A 17825-nucleotide genomic window follows, 5' to 3' on the forward strand; every position below is an offset into this window, starting at 1 on the left:
ATCTTCCTAAGCGAGTGTTCCTGGTCTCTTGGACATCCCTGAAATAAAAAAGAAAAATGGTTCAAGTTTCGGTGCGATGCTTACAAGACAATTCCAAGAAGTATCATAGCTGATAATGTTTGTTTGCTACTGCTAATTTGACTTAGAATTCAAGGACCAACACTGACCATCATTGTCGGGGCCTCAAAGGAACCCTTTCAAGTCCACAAATCAATCATCTGCACTTCTTCCTCTTTTTCAAGAAGGCAATGTCAGGATCGAGGAAGGAATCGAAGGAGCATACTCTTGAGCTCCCGGAAGATGACCCTCAGGTGTTCGCTCTCTATTCGCACTGGCTTTACTTTTCCACAATCCCCGTGGTCGTTGAACGTGTAGCAAAGAAAAAATTGCCAGAGAACTCTGCCCGGGAGTACAATGATCTCATTAAGGCATATTTGCTTGGTGATAAGTTGCTCGATACCAACTTTCAGAATTCGGTTATCGACGCAATTATCGAACAGTCCACCACAACCAATCCAGACGAACAGCGCTACTATTCCGGCGAAGACGCGGTCAAACATGTATACCACAATACAACCGAGTCTGCCACAATTCGCAAACTGTTGGTGGATATGTATGTGGACACCGCGGCTCCCAACTGGCTCCATGGAGAACTTCCAAAGGAATTTCTTTATTCGGCTACTGAAGGTCTCATGAAGAAAAGGGTCTCTTCTTGTAACCCAATCAAAGCATCCAAGTATCATGTGCAACCCTCGAGCAATTGAGAGAGCCTTACCCAGGCCTCTCTGTGTTCAAATTCAACATCTCTACGGCTACTCTAGTGCGACAATGTTACCAATCTTCACCGGGCTTCTCTCAATTCCCTCAGAATATCTTCTGATAATGGCTGGTTACACCAGGCACCAGGGCTTACACCCAGAAATCCCTAGTTAGTAATTCCAAATATGACCCTAGGTAGTTTTGCTTAGATTGCTGGCCAACCCCACCACGCTAAAATGCTCGGCAGTGTAGGCAGTGGAACCTTGGGTTAGTTAATCTCCGTATGCTCCAAAATTAAGAAGCCGGAAAAAAGCGGCACTTGGGCATGGACTATCACAATCTTGGTGTTTAGTCCGATACTGCTGCGGTCAAACATCCAATATGTATTAGGGCCATGTACCGTAGCCACTGGTGTATGCTAGCCACCTTCCTATTGGCGTTGCCAAGCACCCCATCTTCTATCTAGCGTGCCGCTACCACTGTGTCAGTGCGCTAGTGTTTTCTGTCATCTTCGTATTTTCGTCAGGGATGGGCCATTCGAAACAAGTTCAATTCAGCCAATAGCCCTTCGAAGATTCCAAATCGACCGAGTTGATCTTTATTTTGTCACTGCTTGCGATGAAACCGGAAATGATAGTCCATATGGCGTATGATTATTTCTCCGCTACAATAACCAAGCTGATTCTTGATAAATCTGACATGCTTTCTTTCGCAATTTTTCCTTTCAAAACTTTTATATTTGTTAAGCAACCTTAGGACATGGCCGGTCTACTAGCACTGGGAATATGTGGGTTGGTGATATACATCACCGTCAAAAGCATCTATCGGCTGTATTTCCACCCTCTCAGCAAGATTCCCGGGCCAAAACTTGCCGCGATCACAAGCGGGTATGAGTTTTATTTCAATGTGATCAAGGGGGGAATGTTCATCTGGGAGATCGAGCGGCTGCATGAGATATACGGTCAATTCTACCGGCCATATGCAGTATTACGAGTCTGATTTTTCATTAGGGCCCATTATCCGCATTACCCCTCTTGAGGTGCATATCAAGGACTCAAGCTATTACGATGAGATATACGCCTCTAGCAAACGCATACGTGAAAAGGCCGCTGTGTTGGTCGCTCGATTCGATCTCAAGGATACGGCATTTGCTAGTATCTCCCCAGAAGACCACCGGAAGCGGCGTTCACATATTGAGAAACACTTTTCAAAGCAGGCGGTCTCCAACATAGAGCATTTGATATATGAGAACATTGACAAACTTGAGAATCATTTCAAACGCGCTTTTGAATTCCATAAAGTCATCAGCCTCGATGCTGGCTTTGCTGGGCTGACCTCCGATGTCATTCACAAATATCTCTATGATTTCAACAGTGGGAATCTTGATGATGATGACTTCAACACGAGTGTGAGAGACGGAGTCAACGGACTTTTCAAATTCTCTCACGTACTATCGTTTTTCCCGGTCCTTCAAACCATCATGAACTCGCTTCCATTGTGGTTGCTCGAAAAGCTTGACCCATTCGTGTATGCACTAGTGAGCCAGAAGTTGGACCTTCTTCGTCGGACAGAGGAACTTCTGCAAAATAAGTCTTCAAACTCGGAAACTCCCACCGTCATGCAGGTTATGTGTGGTCCCAGTATGCCGGAGGATATGCGCGGCGCTATTCGTCTCAGCAATGAAGGATTTTCGCTGATTATCGGTGGTACTGAGACAACTGCTCGATCGCTAGTTATTGCGGCATTTCACATCTTGGGAAATGAGTCAATCAAAACCAAGCTGCGAGAGGAACTGCGGACGGTGATGCCCACTCCTGACTCTCGACCAACATGGAGGCAGCTTGAACAGTTGCCGTATCTGGTAAGCACTCTCTTGCACGGTGTGATAATGGGTCTTTCTATGGTCCTTATATATGCTCAATAACTGAACTTATTTCCTCTCATAGTCTGCAGTTGTGTGGGAAACATTGCGCGTGTCTACTGGGATTGCAAGTCGATCGCCTCGTGTTGCACCTACTGAGGCATTGGTCTACAAGAATCACATCATCCCTGCTGGAGTATGTATAGGCATTGGTACTAGCTCCGCAGAACACGTATTGACATGATCTAAATCTAGACTCCAGTCAGTGAGACTCACTATTTCGTTCTCACAGACCCCCAGATCTTCCCCGATCCGCACACCTTCGACCCAGACCGATGGTTACGTGCCGCTGCGAAAGGGGAGCATCTGGATAAGTATATGGTCAACTTTTCCAAAGGCAGTCGAATATGTTTAGGCATGAAGTACGTTGCTTGAACTCCTCTCCTTCTTTCCCAATATCTAATCTATGTGATATTTTAGCTTGGCCTATGCGGAGATGTTTCTTGTACTGGCGGGTTTTGTCCGTCGTTTTGACATGGAACTGTTTGAGACGAGCGCAAAGGATATTGCTTTTGCGCGTGATTTTGGAACCCCATATCCCGACGAGGGGAATTCCCGCGTGCGAGTTATGGTCACAAAGGTGATTGAGGAGTGAGCCACTGGAATTCAATGTGGCATTCAATTTGCAAGAAAGTGTCCTCAAAGTTGGAAATATGAACTATGTTATAACTGACTGAATGATTGTTGGAAGAGCCGGTGCCGTGATAGCCGACCTTGGGATATCCAAGACCAATCATAGACGTTAAAACGATAACCCCTGTGTAGGAATACCCAAAAAGGAAAGCCAAATCAGAACAACGTTATCTCCGTGCTAAGTCCGAAAGCTTGCCCAACTTTATTTTGGAAGGCGCCACCTGGACGCCTAAACATCCTTGTTTCAGCATTCCGAGATCTCATCTCTCATCCTTTCATCGCGTCCAGGTTCAAGACATCCAAAATGCCTTCGGATAACCACGTCAAAGCGGGCTTGGCTCTCATCGAGGACAAGTCCAAAATCCTTGGCTTGACCATTGGCAGCCATGAGAACGTCCAGCCAGGCACATGGCTACCCCGCAAAGGTATGTACCAGTCTATTCCCTAGCATCCTCCCCGAGTCGTGTGATACGCAATCGAGATATGAACTGACAAAAACTACAGCAGCCCAAGAGCCCCCGAAGCTCTCCTTCGCCGGCGCCAACCCCACCAGCACCTACCTAGTCGTGAGCTTGGATATTGACGCTCCTTTCCCTTCCTTCGGAATCCTGGGACCCATCCTTCACTGGATCCAGTCCGATATCAAGGTCACCAGCGAGGGTGTGCTTGTGTCTGACGCGCCCTTCGTCGCCAATTACATCGGCCCTGCCCCTCCTCCCATGAGTGCACCTCATCGGTACATCTTTTTCCTGTACGAACAGCCTGCAGACTTTGATCTCACGGCCCATGCGCCTGTCGGTGGCAAGAAGCTTAGCAATTCGAATCGCATGTGGTACGACCTTGATGCTTGGGCGGAGGAGATCAAGCTTGGTCCTCTTGTGGCTTTCAACTATTTCACCTGCAACTAGCCGGTTCTTTGTCAACATTAATCGGATTTGTGGTTTGATGAGGTTCGAAGGGGAGGATATGGCGTTTCTTGCGGTGGTTTCCATTCTCGAGTCCAAGGGAATAGCCTAGTCTCACTAATTGTCAGCTAATGGATGCTGCTTTGCTTTGGTTGAATTAATCAAACTCTCAACTTCTCAACTTCGCAACTTCTCAACATAAGGTGCGATACTGTAAATATTCAAGAATATACACATGCGAGTTCTCTAGATGCACAAAGGGCTTCTCCATAAGCCACTTCACCTGTAGAAATTTGCTAGATGTTTTCGGGTACATGTTTACAGCCTTCAGCTTCAGGTGTCAAAGGAGAAGGCCGGAGGCTTGAAAGGGGTATTTGATAATGTCTTTGTTGATTGTTTGACTGACAATGCCATCGTTGCAGTGCCATCAACTGTTTAAAAGGGCAATCAGCTTCTCCCACAACGATGTCCTGGGTTCAATTTCGTAGGTACTTCATCTTTGGCTCTCTTTTGAATGCTCTCATACAGTGAGAATTGGTGCGAGTTCTTTTTTATCGGGGAAGATGACTTCCAACAAGCCGGTAGACAAGCTAGCCGATAATCTGAAGGGTTTGATCATTGGTGCCAGTGGTATAATCCCTGGATATCAACATGGTATGTTGTTCCTCGAATCAAAGAGAAGTCACACACACAGATAGAGAGGAGAGAGATAGTTCCTAGACATCATTTGATGAATGACGCCCCGTTATCTAGGAGAAATCAAGCGGATGGTCGAAAAATGTGGTGCGAAGTTTGCATCGATGAATATCAGCGAATGTACTCATCTAGTGACAACCGAGGCAAACGCCAAGAGAAAGTTGAAAAAGAGTTAGCATCAAGTTTCGTATCCCCGAGTATAGGCGTCAACTAACAGGGTGATTTCGTTTCAGTTAATCGGGCTCGCGAACTGGAAGGCTGTGAAATTGTGAACATTGATTGGCTGCTCAAGGAGATCAAAAAGCACATTCCAGAGGCTGATCGGAAAGAAATTCTCAAGCGTGAGAAAAATGAAGGCGTTAGACCCAAAGGCAAAAAGCGTGAGCGAGATTCTTCTGAGGATGACGAAGGAAACCCTTCAAAGAAAACAAAGGATGAAGAACAGATCAACCTCAAGAGGCTGATTGATTTGGTTGACGATAAATACCCAACATCGAGTTAGTGATGCCATATAGTATTTTCTTTCCAAGACTTGAATGTCTAACACTTTGTTCTTAGGTGATACTGTTTCCGTTTACCAAGACGACGCGGGATTGATATGGGATGCCACGTTGGTCAAAACTAATGGGGAAAAGCAAGTCGCGGTTGGGCGAATTCAACTTCTCCAGGTTCATGGCAAGTCACAAATGTTCCACACATGGGACTTGCAATACCAATTTGGATCATCTGGGGAATCAGATGTAATTCGAAATTCCGGAAGCCTCGACTCGGCCAAGCGTACGTTTAAGGCGAAATTCAAGTTGTTCAGTCATCTAGCCTGGGAAGATCGAAATGATATCCCCCGTTCTAACGGCTGGTTCTATCTTGAAGTGCATCACAGGGAGGCTCCCATCTTCACCAGCGAGATCAGCCCGTTACCCGCAAGCGTTGAAAATGTTTTGAAAATCATCTTCACATCAGGAAATTTGAAGAACTACGTCCATTTTTTAACCCGTTATGGGCGCAGTGTTTTGCTTGGAACCACAGTTGACAAGAAAAAGCTTCTGGTTGGAATTGCAGTTTTGGGCAAACTGATGGAGCTCACCAATCCCGAGCTGCTACCTGGGGGCCATTCCAAGGCGAAGAAGAGATTGTGCGAGATCTACGAAAGCTTGATTCTCACAGGTATGACTATTTCAGCCGCCAATGATACCGTCAGACAGGAACTGGAATCCCTTGATCTCTTACTCAAATTGCACGATGCCAGCGAGATTCTGGAAAAGAACTCCCAGTCTTCCTCATTGGCCATGGGCCAAATATCCCAAGTACTCGGTCTCGCAAAAATGACCCCAGGTATATATCTTTCTGGTGTCTTCCTGTTGTAAATTCTTAAGTGCTTTGCAAAAGACAAAACCTGAAGCTGATCTTTGTCCCTTATTAACAGTGAGGGGAAATTCGACAGAGTTCAAGATGCTCCGGGAGTATATTGAAAAATCGTCTAGTCCAAGGCACACGTCTCAATTCAAGGCAAGCTGCGTTCAAATTATATTGGCAAAATGCAAGCCAGGTCTAACGCTTTCACATCTCTAGGAGATAATGGGCATATTCTGTCTCGAACGTCCCGGGGAAGCAGAGCGTTTTGCCCAATGGGAAAAGGAAAACCTTGCTAGTATCGGCGACCGGCGATTACTGTGGCATGGCTCAATGTCTAGCAACTTTGCAGGGATCTTGAGTCAAGGGCTCCGTGGCGATGGAATTGTCAGTACCGATGGGAAGCACTTCGTTCCTGGAGTATTCTTTGCCGACATATCCACCAAGTCGGCAGGGTATTGCCGACAGAAAGGGGAGGCCTTGATGTTGCTATGTGAAGTCGAGCTAGGTAAAGCCTCGGCTGTTTCAGATCGCCATGGTGGCAGAACTTTTCATAAAAGGTGGCGCGATGCTGGATATATTCACCCGGATTTCAAGGGGACCCAGGTGCCAGATGTTGACGCCGGAACAGCGACTTTAAACGACTACCCCGGTCTTTATCACTCTGAGTATGTGGCAAAAAGCCCAGCACAGATTCGTCAACGGTATTTGTTCCATGTCAAGATTGTTTGAAATGTCAAGGACTTTCGCGTGAAGAGGTTTGAAGGGGTTTGATTTTGGATCTACAGAATGTTGAACTTTTGCTGTCGGAATGCGTTAGAATTTATGTTCGTGCAATACAATGCTGGATAAGCCAGAAGTGGGAGACTGATAAGTCGAGAATGAACGTTGACGACGTCAATCTTTTTCTTTTTTTCTTTCTTTTTTTCCTGCCTGGCAAAAGCCCGCGATGGCATCTAAAACCTGCCCTACGTACTGGAGAAAGGGTGAGGATCATTGCTAGCCAATAGTTAAGGTAAGTTAGTAGTTAACTATTAAAAAGATATATTATGTAAGATAACGCAAAGTCCATGGATTTTCTACTCGATACCACAAGAATAGTCGGCCGCTTATGTGGCCGTGTCCTGTCTTTTCACACGCTCTTTTAGATGCTCTTTTAGATGCTCTTTTTAGATGTCTTTTTAAGTGGATACGATGGCGGTAAAAAAAAGCTTACTTGGTGGGTTGGTTTCCTTAGTATGATTGTTCAGGCGGCAGTGGGATGCCGGGTAGATGACATTATCAGGTAGGCTACACAGGCTCGGAGTTTGTAACATGGGGAGATGTCGGCCTCGGGCACAAAGAACACATGAGTTACCCTCCACAGGTACCCCGTAGACGACATCAAGTGTGTCCTCAAAGTGGGTTACATCAAACTAAGCACGATCCATCCCGAGGTCGGTGCATTTTGATTATGTAAGGGCCAGTGATCTCCAGGGTTCCCCTGCCCCCGCTACCTGCCCGCTACCCAAGGTACTCAGGGACGTGCTTTGTTCCTTTGTAGGCACGTTTCCTCGTAACTCTTCTCTCGAGTCTTTTGCTGCCACAGTTTATTTCACGTCATGATTCATTTGTGGACCGCCGCTTTGGTGGTAACTGCTGCCGCGGCGCAGTACTTTCCGCCCATACCAGGTGGGTTGAAGGTAGTTGAATCAAAGCATCAAAAGGGAGTAAAGATTTCATACAAACAGGTGCGGTTTCTTCCAAAGTTTCAATTGAAATATGACATGGTCATTGATATCAAAAAAAATCTCATACTGATGAATTGCACAGCCTGGGATCTGTGAAACAACTCCAGGAGTGAGATCATATTCGGGTTACGTCCATCTACCCCCAGGCTCTCTGGACGATGTAAATGTTGATCAAGACTACCCAATCAATACTTTCTTCTGGTTTTTTGAGTCTCGCCATAACCCAAAGAATGCACCACTGTCCATATGGATGAACGGAGGCCCAGGAAGTTCTTCTATGATTGGCCTCATGCAGGAAAATGGACCCTGTATAGTCAACGAGGATTCTAATTCCACGGAACTCAATCCCTGGTCCTGGAATAACTATGTCAACATGCTGTACATTGACCAGCCGAATCAGGTCGGCTTCAGTTATGATGTCCCAACCAACGGTACCTTTGATCAAGTCCAAGGAGCCTGGAACTTGTCGGAGTGGGTCGGGGTGCCCAAGCAGAATAACACTTTCTACGTCGGCACGACAGCTAGCCAAGACAAGTCGACGGTGGCTAATAGTACTCAAAACTCCGCACGGTCACTATGGCACTTTGCTCAGACCTGGTTCACCGAGTTTCCACACTACAAGCCCCATGATGACCGGGTTAGCATCTGGACTGAGTCATACGGCGGTCGCTATGGCCCATCCTTCACTGCTTTCTTCCAGGAACAAAATGAAAAGATACAAAATGGAAGCATAGATACCTCGGAGGGATCACACTACATTCACCTGGATACACTGGGCATCATCAACGGCTGCATCGATCTCCTAGTACAGGAACCGACATACCCAGTAATGGCATACAACAATACCTACGACATCCAAGCCATCAACAAGACCGTATATGACCACGCCATGGATGCGTGGAGCCGCCCCGGTGGATGCAAAGACCTGATCACGAACTGTCGCGCACTGGCCGCAGAGGGCGATCCGCAAATGTACGGTAACAATGAAACCGTCAACAAAGCATGCCACAACGCCGACAGGTTCTGCAGCAACAATGTCGAAGGTGCGTACATAGAGTATGGAGACCGGGGCTACTACGACATCACCCACAAAAACCCAGACCCTTTCCCACCGTCCTACTACTTGGGTTGGCTGAACCAGCACTGGGTGCAAGGTGCACTGGGCGTCCCGATTAACTTCACCGAATCAAGCAATGGTGCCTACAACGCTTTCAAATCTGTCGGAGACTACCCGCGCTCCGACGTGCATGGTTACCTCGAAGATCTGGCGTACGTGCTCGACTCTGGTATCAAGGTCGCTCTCGTCTACGGTGACAGTGACTACGCTTGCAACTGGATCGGGGGTGAAGACGCCAGCTTGCTGGTCAACCATACTGGTGCTTCTGGTTTCCGGTCTGCTGGATACACGCCTCTACGCACGAACTCGTCGTATATTGGGGGCCAGGTCAGGCAGCATGGTAACTTTTCTTTCGCCCGTGTCTACGATGCTGGCCATGAAGTCCCCGCCTACCAGCCTCAGACTGCGTATGAGATCTTCTACCGTTCACTCTTCAACCGTGATCTGGCCACAGGCAAGATCAATACTGCACGTAATGGCTCATATACCACACAGGGGCCTGCGTCTACTTGGCATATCAAGAACAAGGTCCCAGAGAGTCCGGATCCGGTTTGCTATATCCTTGCTTTGGAGTCGACATGCACTGAAGACCAGATTGCAAGTGTGATCAATGGCACAGCTGTTGTTCGTAATTATGTGGTTGTGGGTGTGGATGGAGAGTTGAAGTAGACTTCATGCAATCTTAATGCACATTATCGTTCTGTGTGTATCTTACTAGCACATTCATCAAATCACATATAGAAACGTGTATTCTTCTACAAATGAGCTCTTGTGTGATCATATACCCGCATGTTCAGTATCCAAGACGGCCCCCTGCCGCACCTAAGGCACATATCCCAAAACATACCCGGTCAGATAGCTCAGCGAAGGCTCGGCCAATTTAAGAAGGTCGTGGGTGGCACGCAATTGGGTATCTCACATTCTGAACACAATAGGTGGACCCAGGGGTTTTACAGGCCGTGACAGCCCTGTAGGTATTGCATCGCATGGAGGTTAGCGTCGTGTGGGTTCGGCCCGAGCCGCCGTGTCGCTCGATTGGACGGGACGGCTCAGAAAACCGGGTCCCTGTCTCCACCGAGTACATGTAGTCTCCTACCTAGTAACTTCGTTGTGAGTTAGCGTGAGCTTCGGACATGGTCCTCCGTGTCTGAATACTTATCAAGCAAATAGGGTGTCTACCATCATACAATGTGACAACCCCAATGTTATCCTCCTGGTCGTCTCCAAACCTAGTCGCAGTGCTTTTGATCCTAGCAGAAGAGGGGGCATCGTGGTGGAGGGTGGCGACAAATGACTCTCAAGCTGTGGTCTTGTCCTATGGCAAAGATTGTTGTAAAATGTGGAGGCTGGAGCATTGTAGTGATATTATAGGTTCGTGACTTCGCCCTGGGAGGTATTCAGAATCGTCCCTGTAGTCCGGTTCGATCCAAACGAGAGCCCTCTTCGGGGGGAGTGCGTGCGTGTCGTATGGTGTACTCGATTCAAGGTCCGTCAATGTATTGAGCAGTCGCACACGTTTTTTGCCTTGCTGGAAGCCATACAAAGCAGGTGTAAGATGGCAAGCACCTCCGAGTGGATATGGGACTCCCTCATCAATCAGTTCACGTCGCCGAGATCGTGACGTGGGTATTGGAGAAAGGACCGTTAGATTAGGCAGGCAGGATCTGTCAAGGATTAGTCTCTTTGTCTATAATGTGAGAGGATCGAGCTTTTGATGCGAGTCAAAATAGCGACAACATCTATCTGAGGCATTGGATAGAGCATTGAAGTTCGCAACCGGAAGATATACTGTATTTGACTGACCAAGGCAGTCAAGCAATTACCGGGAGCAAGCTACATTGTTAGATATAGACTACATAAGCTCTGGTATCATGAGGGTCATAAGGAGGAGACAGGTAGCCGCGTACCTTCCCGATCAGGTACCTTCCCTTTTGGGTCATCATCTTAGGCCACTGGAAAGGTATAAATACCCCCTCCCCCCATTTCTCTCTCTTCTTTCTTTCTTTCTTTCTTCTTCATCCCTCCCCCTTCCCCTTCCCCTTCCCCCGTCTCCATCGACATTGGGAGCTCAGCTCCTGCCTCTTCCTTTCCCTTCTTTGCCCTTCCCCCTCCCCTACCCCTAACCCAGCTGCACGGGTCCTGTGTGCGGCACCTGAACAAGACTTGCACCTTTACGCGGTGTTCAGGATGAGTAGCCTTCATGGTGAAACCAAGCAAGTCCTTCCTTATTATCTAGAACTGAAATAGAATTTGGTATTTAGTATTCATACACTGTGTTTTTGTAATGTTTCTACAGTAACTTATAGACTAGTAGTTTGACTGGCACTGTGTAAACAAACTTGGCCTGAGATAAATACAACGCGTTTGACGGTGCCTCGTGAGGTACTTCAAAATTTGTGTATCAAAGCTGGCTACAGGCCTATGGGCTCCTGTTTTTCATGTCGAGTTCCTGTCCCCCCTACCCTTGTCTTTTAAAATTCCCATTACCACCACAGACTGACATATCCATAAACACCTGGTGTCTCTTATCTTCTTTTACCTTACAGTGAGTGTCCACAAGTATTGGCCAGTGCCCTTCTCTATTCAACCAAACTCAGACTCCTAAATTGCGGTACCTCGACAGGCATCTCCATGTGAGAAGTTGCTAACCTTGGATATCATAGACAACGAATCTTTCTACCCTCAGCAAGTTACAACAGATAAAATGGCCTTTCTACGCCGTTTTGGCTGGCTCGCAAGACCGTCGTCATTTGCTACTCCTCGGGGGCCCCGACTGAGCCCAAGCAAGACAGGACAGCTGGTGACATACGACATCACTTCCGAGATGCAGTGCACACTGTTCGACCGCCTGCGGTGGTGCTTTGAGCTGGACTCCATGTGCGGATACCAATCTACATGGGGCCTTCCCGATCAGCGCTGGACCGAGGATGAGGAACAGTTCTATCGAGGGAACGAGAGAGCAGCACATTAAGTGCATTAATTTGTTGAGTCAACACCAACTCAGTACTTGGTTATTGACACTTACTAATTTTAGTTCTCGTCACAGTCAAGTCCTGTTCAGACTCGACACCCACCCTGTCCTCCACTCAGCCCTTCGAGAAACGAGAAACCAAGGAACGAACCCAACCCTGATCATAAAATATGAGAACCCGGCATTTGATTTCAAGTATCTATGGGCACTTTATTACGTCTTCTTACAAACTGATGGCCAAGAATACCAATTCTGCGAACAAAATGGGATGATGAGACCGCGACTGTGGAAGTTGTACCACCGTCACGCTCACCCATGACTTATTCGAAGCACCCTCTTGTACATATGGGTCCACTCTCATTCCAGAATCTGCATTTACTGGCCATGGGACTTTTCTCGGTGACAGGATACCATTCTAAAGTATGGCAGATCTTTCGAGGGCCTGTATTGGAGCTGGTGTGGTGGTCTTTTGCATCTAAATCTCTAGTGATGTACTCTAAAAAGGTCACCAATATCAACGTTAATTGCCTCCTATTTTCATAGAATCAAAATCAAATTTTGCTGTCACTCTATCATTTCATTTTACTACTAGGAAAAGTGTGATGAAATAACCGTACATGCCATTGGTCGCATACATATGGGTATCACTTGAACAAAAATAGAAAGAGAGGAATGAAAGAAACGAAAGAAGAGGACACTCGATCAAACCTCACAATCCCATAAATGCAATACGCAGATGTCGAAGCGTCAACTGGTCTTCAATAGATTGCTGTTCCTGGGCGGTCAATATGTCTTCTGGGTCAACCCCGTCTCACACAATGTTTGATTTCGAGAACTGAGTCAGCGCATTTAGACTCAGGTTTCTCCATCTTCATCATTTGTGGATCGGTTTTCGAGGTAGTCTCCTCGATTCCTCCTTTGTGTGAACTCTCTTGCCAAGGAACCAGATACTTGTCTTCCGCATTTGAACCAAGCCAGGCGACATGCTCATCGTCAAGGTGCAACCCACTAACAGTATTGCCTAAGACCTCATTATCACCTTAGGAGGTATGTTTATGCGCAAGCACATCTTGATCACATGTTAGTATGCTAGGTACCTTTTACCCCAGTGAGATTTATTTATTCGGGTTATGAGAACCTGACTACAGGACTAGCCCACTTCAAGACTATATGTTTACTAAGAGAATGATTACAAAATACTTGTTCATTGCGTAAGGGGGTATCACTGAAACAAAACAAAAACAAATCAAAAAAAGGAAGAAATCAAAAGAAGACTAGAAAACCAGGGACTTATCCATCCACGGAAGTAATCTGCATGCGCCTGAGACGCAGCTCATCCTCCACTGACTGGCGTTCTGACACCGTCAGTCGGTCTTCAGGGTCCACTTCCTCCGCCGAGAGCTTCACCGCGAGAATGAAACGAGCACACTCAGACGATCCCAGTCTGTTCATCATTTCCGGGTCTTGTGCAAGAGCTAGCTCGTCAATTCCTCCGCTCTGTGAGCTAGTGGTGCAATGGACTAAATATGGATCTTCGTATTTGGACCCTTTCCGGACCAGGTTTTTCTGGTCAACAATACGGTAGGCAAGTTGGCTTTTGAAGAGATTTTTCGCGTGCAGCTTTTCTTCAAACGTACCACCGGCGATCATGCGATACACATAAACGGGCTTTTTCTGCCCGATACGATATGCACGACCAGTTGCTTGTGCCTCCCATGTGGGATTAAACAGGAAATCAAATATGACAACCCTATTCGCGCCCTGAATGTTCAAGCCAACACCACCAGCACGGGTTGAAATAAGACACACATGGGTTTTCGGATCGTTGTTGAAAATGTCAATTCGCTCAGGACGTCCAGCCGGACCCACATTGCCCTCGATGAGGCAATAATTCATCTGCGCTCTGCCCATCAATTCTGCCAGGTAATGCAATGTTGGAATACTGGATGAAAACACTAGGACCTTGTCGCCAAGTGCAATTGCCTGGTTGACAATCTCATTGAGTATCGCCACTCGGCTGGATAGACTGGGGTCAAGCAAATCAGGAACCCCGTTCAACAGACTTTCCATTTCAGACGACATCACACTTGGTGGGACTTTCTCTTGGGTGGGCATGTTCAAGCCGAGATGCGTACTGTGTTCATCATTGCTGGGACTTTGTTGATGCAGAGAGCCATTTTTAACATCTCGCGTTTCCAGCTGTACCTTGAATAAGGCAGGGTGGATACAGCAAAGCTGTAAAAGGTTCAAGAAGGACATAAGTTTCGTGCTCACAACCTTACACTTTCCTTTTATCAGATCATCAACAAAGAGGTTGTACACGGTTTTTTGAAATTTTGTGGGCTCGAAATAAATGGAGAACTCGTATTTTCGTGGTAATTCGGCTGTGAGTGCGGACATGTCCATCCGCTGCACCTTTGGGTTGATTATGGCAAGGAACAGCTCCTGGCGCTGGAGGGCTTCTCTTCGCTCAGCTCTGCTGCTTCCAATATGCGAACCATTTTCGATGGTTTTGATGAATTTGTCATTGAAATCTGCAAATGTTCCGAGGTATTGAGGGGCAACCCAATCAACCATCCAGTAGTAATCTTCCAAACTATTGGATATCGGAGTTCCGGTAAGGGCAATCCGTTTCCGGGTGCGCAAGCGGGAGGCGGCCTCGGCAATCTGGCTTTCATGGTTGCGTAAATTCTGAGCTTCGTCGACCACAACAAGAGTTGGGCCGTCCAACACCCATCTCTTGACATTTTCGTTGACCAATTGTTGTGCCTGCTCCTCGTTCTTTTCTGCTTTATCCTTGACAATGTTGCGAAAGATGTTGTAACTGAGGATCAGTATACCACCCTCATTGTTCCACGCGCCAATCTCTCCGGTTCTGTCAACGGTCTGACTTTTTGCTGGAATAGACCAAATCTTGCCAAGTTTGTGGTTCCTTGGGGACCACAATGCAAACTCATCGCGCCAGTTCTGAATCAGCGCTGCTGGACACAGTAGCAGGGTTTTGGACACCCGTAATTCGTTCGGTATCTGGTCACGAATGGCCGGGTCTTGCGAAGCACCCGCTGCTGTGATTGTGACCAGAAGTGAGATCCTAAGTAGGAGTTAGTTTAGTTCTGATGAGGCGGTCAATATCACGGTGATCGCAACTTACACTTGCATGGACTTGCCGAGCCCCATGGTGTGGGCAAGCAAACATCCTTCTTCTCTATTGTTCTGGATGATTTCTCGAAACATGAACTGTATACCAGAGAGCTGGTGCTCTTTGACATATTTTCCGATGTATGGGTCTAGGTAGATAACGGGCTCCTGGAAAGAAACCGGTTTCAAAGTTGTACTGGATTGTGATTCAAGGAGGATCCGTTTGTCCTGATCTTGCTGATTCTTTCGGTGCTGACCCTCCTCCTGGGCCCGAGTCAGGATCATTTGTCTCTTTCGCTTGGACGTCTGGTGCCCAGTGGGGCTCTGTTTATGGGGTTTGAGACGAGGCGACAAAGTCAACCATTTTCTGTATCCCTTGAGAAGATCATTCAAGCATTCAAAGAATGTTTGGAATTGATCTTCATCGAGGTCCTCTCCGATCGCCATAAGCGCAGCCTTGACTTCCTTTGCTGTAAAGGCACCATGGGGGACTTGGGGGACTTGGATAACATTGATCCACGACACGAACAAGGCGGTCATTAACATTGCAGAATGGCTCTCCTCGGGATCCATTCCCTCGATGACCGACGAATCATCGGACATGTGGTTCAGCGCATCTCGAGTATATTCTCGATAGACACAAGGCATATAAGACCCCAGAAACTTAGAAAGTTGGGTCAAGCGAATTTTTGGCAGACCTGTGAGGGCCTTCGCTACCAGGTGAATTCGGTTTCCACTCTCTTCAATGGTTGCCCACATCATAGGATAAACATTGTCAAAAACGCACACAGCGTCATCAGTTTCACTGCCGTTGTCGCTCGCCAAGTCCGCGGGCTCGTGTGTGTTGAGGCGCACTGGGTTCACAGGGTCGGTATTTGCCTCCGTCTGACCCTCTGCTTCACACTCCTTTGAGGGCAGCACCACGCCCTGATCAGTGGGCAGAGTTGCCATCGGCATCAGTGGTGAAGTTTGATTATCTTGGTGGACGCTATTTTCCTTCAAACGACGCCTCTTGGCGGCTGGAGGCTCGTACTTCTCTTCCTCGTAGAAAAGATGACCGAGGTCTTCGTCTGAAGAGGAGTCATGGAACGGTCCATATTGATGAGCCTCGCGAGAACCTGGTTCCTCTTGGTCCTGTAAAGCCTCGTTCTCTTCGTTATCTTCAAGATCAGAACTGTCTTCAGGGTCAGAACTGAAGGCAAGACGGATACTGTGTTCCGATTGTTCTGCAGGTCCATCAGTGTCATGCACGAAGTCCCAATCCGAACTCATATTCTCCTCTTCGGTGTCATGAATGGAATCTGAATCTGAACTCAGAGTCTCTTCACCGTCTGAATTCACTTTGGGTTTTTCTGGCCGTGGGGTGCGTGGAGGACGAGCAACCTTTGCCGGCGGGCTAGCTTTCTCAAGAACGGAAAGCTTCCATTGATCCAAGCAAATATCAATGACAGTGGGGTCTAGACATGCACATGCTTGAACTAAGGATGAACGCGAGGAGTGTTGTGCCTCGGCGAGTGCTTTGCGGAGGGCTTGACACCGTTTCTCCAGGTGGACGAGCCGTGTCGAAATTTGGCTTTTCATGCTCGGAAACTTTTGGCCGCTGACCCAAATTTGAAACCCTTTCGGTTGCTCTTTCGGCAATCGAATTTCGATGAACTGGGCTTTCCGTGAATGGATGTATTCATCAACGATTTCATTGAATTCAGCATCTCTCAGTGTCCCCGACGTATCCGGGGGAATGTCCAGGCGGAATTGCCTCTCATCTTCTTCCATTTCCTCGCGAGTTTCTGTATCGTATTCACCCTCGGAGCTGGATTCTCCGAGAAGTGAGAGAACATCCGCATCATTTGGGGGGTAGGTCTTCATGAGATGATCAAAAAAAGAGTCATTGCCAAAGATGGGATTAGGAGCAGGTTGTTGATGAGTTGAAGGTGGCTCCAGGAGAGAAGATGGGGGAGGTCGTTCGATGATTGTAGTCTCCATCCGGCGAGGTTTCTTTCCCTCTGTTTGGGCCGGTGGAAGGGCATCATGAAGAGGGTTGAGATTGGTGGCATCATCAGGGGTGGTGGGGCTGATGGGATTGTCAAGAGAGGTGTTGGGATCAATGACATCGAGAGGGGGTTCTGGTGAAAGTTCATCTTCGCTGGGAAGTGCTTTGGGAGCCTGTTCCTCCTGTTGCCGTTGCGCCTGGAACTTCAGCGATCGTCGCTGTAGCCATTTTATGGCTAGCATGAGATACTGGCGATGAGCAATGGCTTTGATTCCCAATTCTTTCACATAATAGTCATCGAAAAGGAGGAAATTTGCGCCTGCGATCATGTTTTCCCGGAGGGAGCTCTCCAGGGCCACAAGATCTGGGCAAGGCAAATTACAGGACCATTGTCCTGGTTTGTCACGACAGAGAAAAGTGACAAGCTCATCTACTGTCCAGTCTTGAGGGTCTTTGCCTGAAGACATGTTTGCTTGGGGGGCCTGTACTGGATTAACAAGCAGTTCAGACGTGCCAAGTGCGCATTTGTCTCAAGGATGTGACTTGGCAAGAGACAAGCTTAACTTACCGTTTCAAGGCCCCCAATGCAGGTCAGAAGTAAGACCAGTCGGAACC

The 17825-nt window shown here is 47.5% G+C and overlaps 6 protein-coding genes across 6 annotated transcripts; 5 read left to right on the plus strand and 1 right to left on the minus strand.

Annotated features, from left to right (window-relative positions):
- Positions 1-248: 248 nt before the first annotated feature.
- On the plus strand, positions 249-3275 carry N7455_010936 (cytochrome P450; the record flags this gene model as incomplete). Its single annotated transcript, XM_040953171.2, has 6 exons — positions 249-613; positions 1608-1720; positions 1770-2620; positions 2706-2816; positions 2876-3042; positions 3101-3275. The coding sequence occupies 6 exons, from the start codon at positions 249-251 to the stop codon at positions 3273-3275; spliced, it is 1782 nt and encodes a 593-aa protein (XP_040816619.2).
- Positions 3276-3617: 342 nt separating this feature from the next.
- Positions 3618-4221, plus strand: N7455_010937 (YbhB/YbcL family Raf kinase inhibitor-like protein; the record flags this gene model as incomplete). Its single annotated transcript, XM_040952975.2, has 2 exons — positions 3618-3738; positions 3818-4221. The coding sequence occupies 2 exons, from the start codon at positions 3618-3620 to the stop codon at positions 4219-4221; spliced, it is 525 nt and encodes a 174-aa protein (XP_040816577.2).
- Positions 4222-4781: 560 nt separating this feature from the next.
- Positions 4782-6996, plus strand: N7455_010938 (putative poly(ADP)-ribose polymerase PARP; the record flags this gene model as incomplete). The annotated part of the gene is made up of 5 exons (XM_065606550.1): positions 4782-4872; positions 4972-5085; positions 5148-5411; positions 5473-6218; positions 6484-6996. The coding sequence occupies 5 exons, from the start codon at positions 4782-4784 to the stop codon at positions 6994-6996; spliced, it is 1728 nt and encodes a 575-aa protein (XP_065460513.1).
- Positions 6997-7791: 795 nt separating this feature from the next.
- Positions 7792-9780, plus strand: cp1 (putative carboxypeptidase S1; the record flags this gene model as incomplete). Its single annotated transcript, XM_040960091.2, has 2 exons — positions 7792-7994; positions 8077-9780. Exons 1-2 carry the CDS (start codon positions 7866-7868, stop codon positions 9778-9780), a joined length of 1833 nt encoding a protein of 610 aa, XP_040809491.2. The 5' UTR covers positions 7792-7865.
- Positions 9781-11815: 2035 nt separating this feature from the next.
- On the plus strand, positions 11816-12082 carry N7455_010940 (uncharacterized protein; the record flags this gene model as incomplete). The annotated part of the gene is made up of 1 exon (XM_040960042.2): positions 11816-12082. The coding sequence occupies one exon, from the start codon at positions 11816-11818 to the stop codon at positions 12080-12082; it is 267 nt and encodes an 88-aa protein (XP_040809477.2).
- Positions 12083-13372: 1290 nt separating this feature from the next.
- N7455_010941 (putative SNF2 family helicase/ATPase) lies at positions 13373-17677 on the minus strand (the record flags this gene model as incomplete). The annotated part of the gene is made up of 2 exons (XM_040960082.2): positions 13373-15173; positions 15234-17677. The coding sequence occupies 2 exons, from the start codon at positions 17675-17677 to the stop codon at positions 13373-13375; spliced, it is 4245 nt and encodes a 1414-aa protein (XP_040809452.2).
- Positions 17678-17825: the final 148 nt, after the last annotated feature.

The sequence above is a fragment of the Penicillium solitum genome (genome assembly GCF_028829755.1).
Source record: "Penicillium solitum strain IBT 25940 chromosome Unknown utg000008l_segment0_segment0, whole genome shotgun sequence".
NCBI lineage: Eukaryota > Fungi > Ascomycota > Eurotiomycetes > Eurotiales > Aspergillaceae > Penicillium > Penicillium solitum.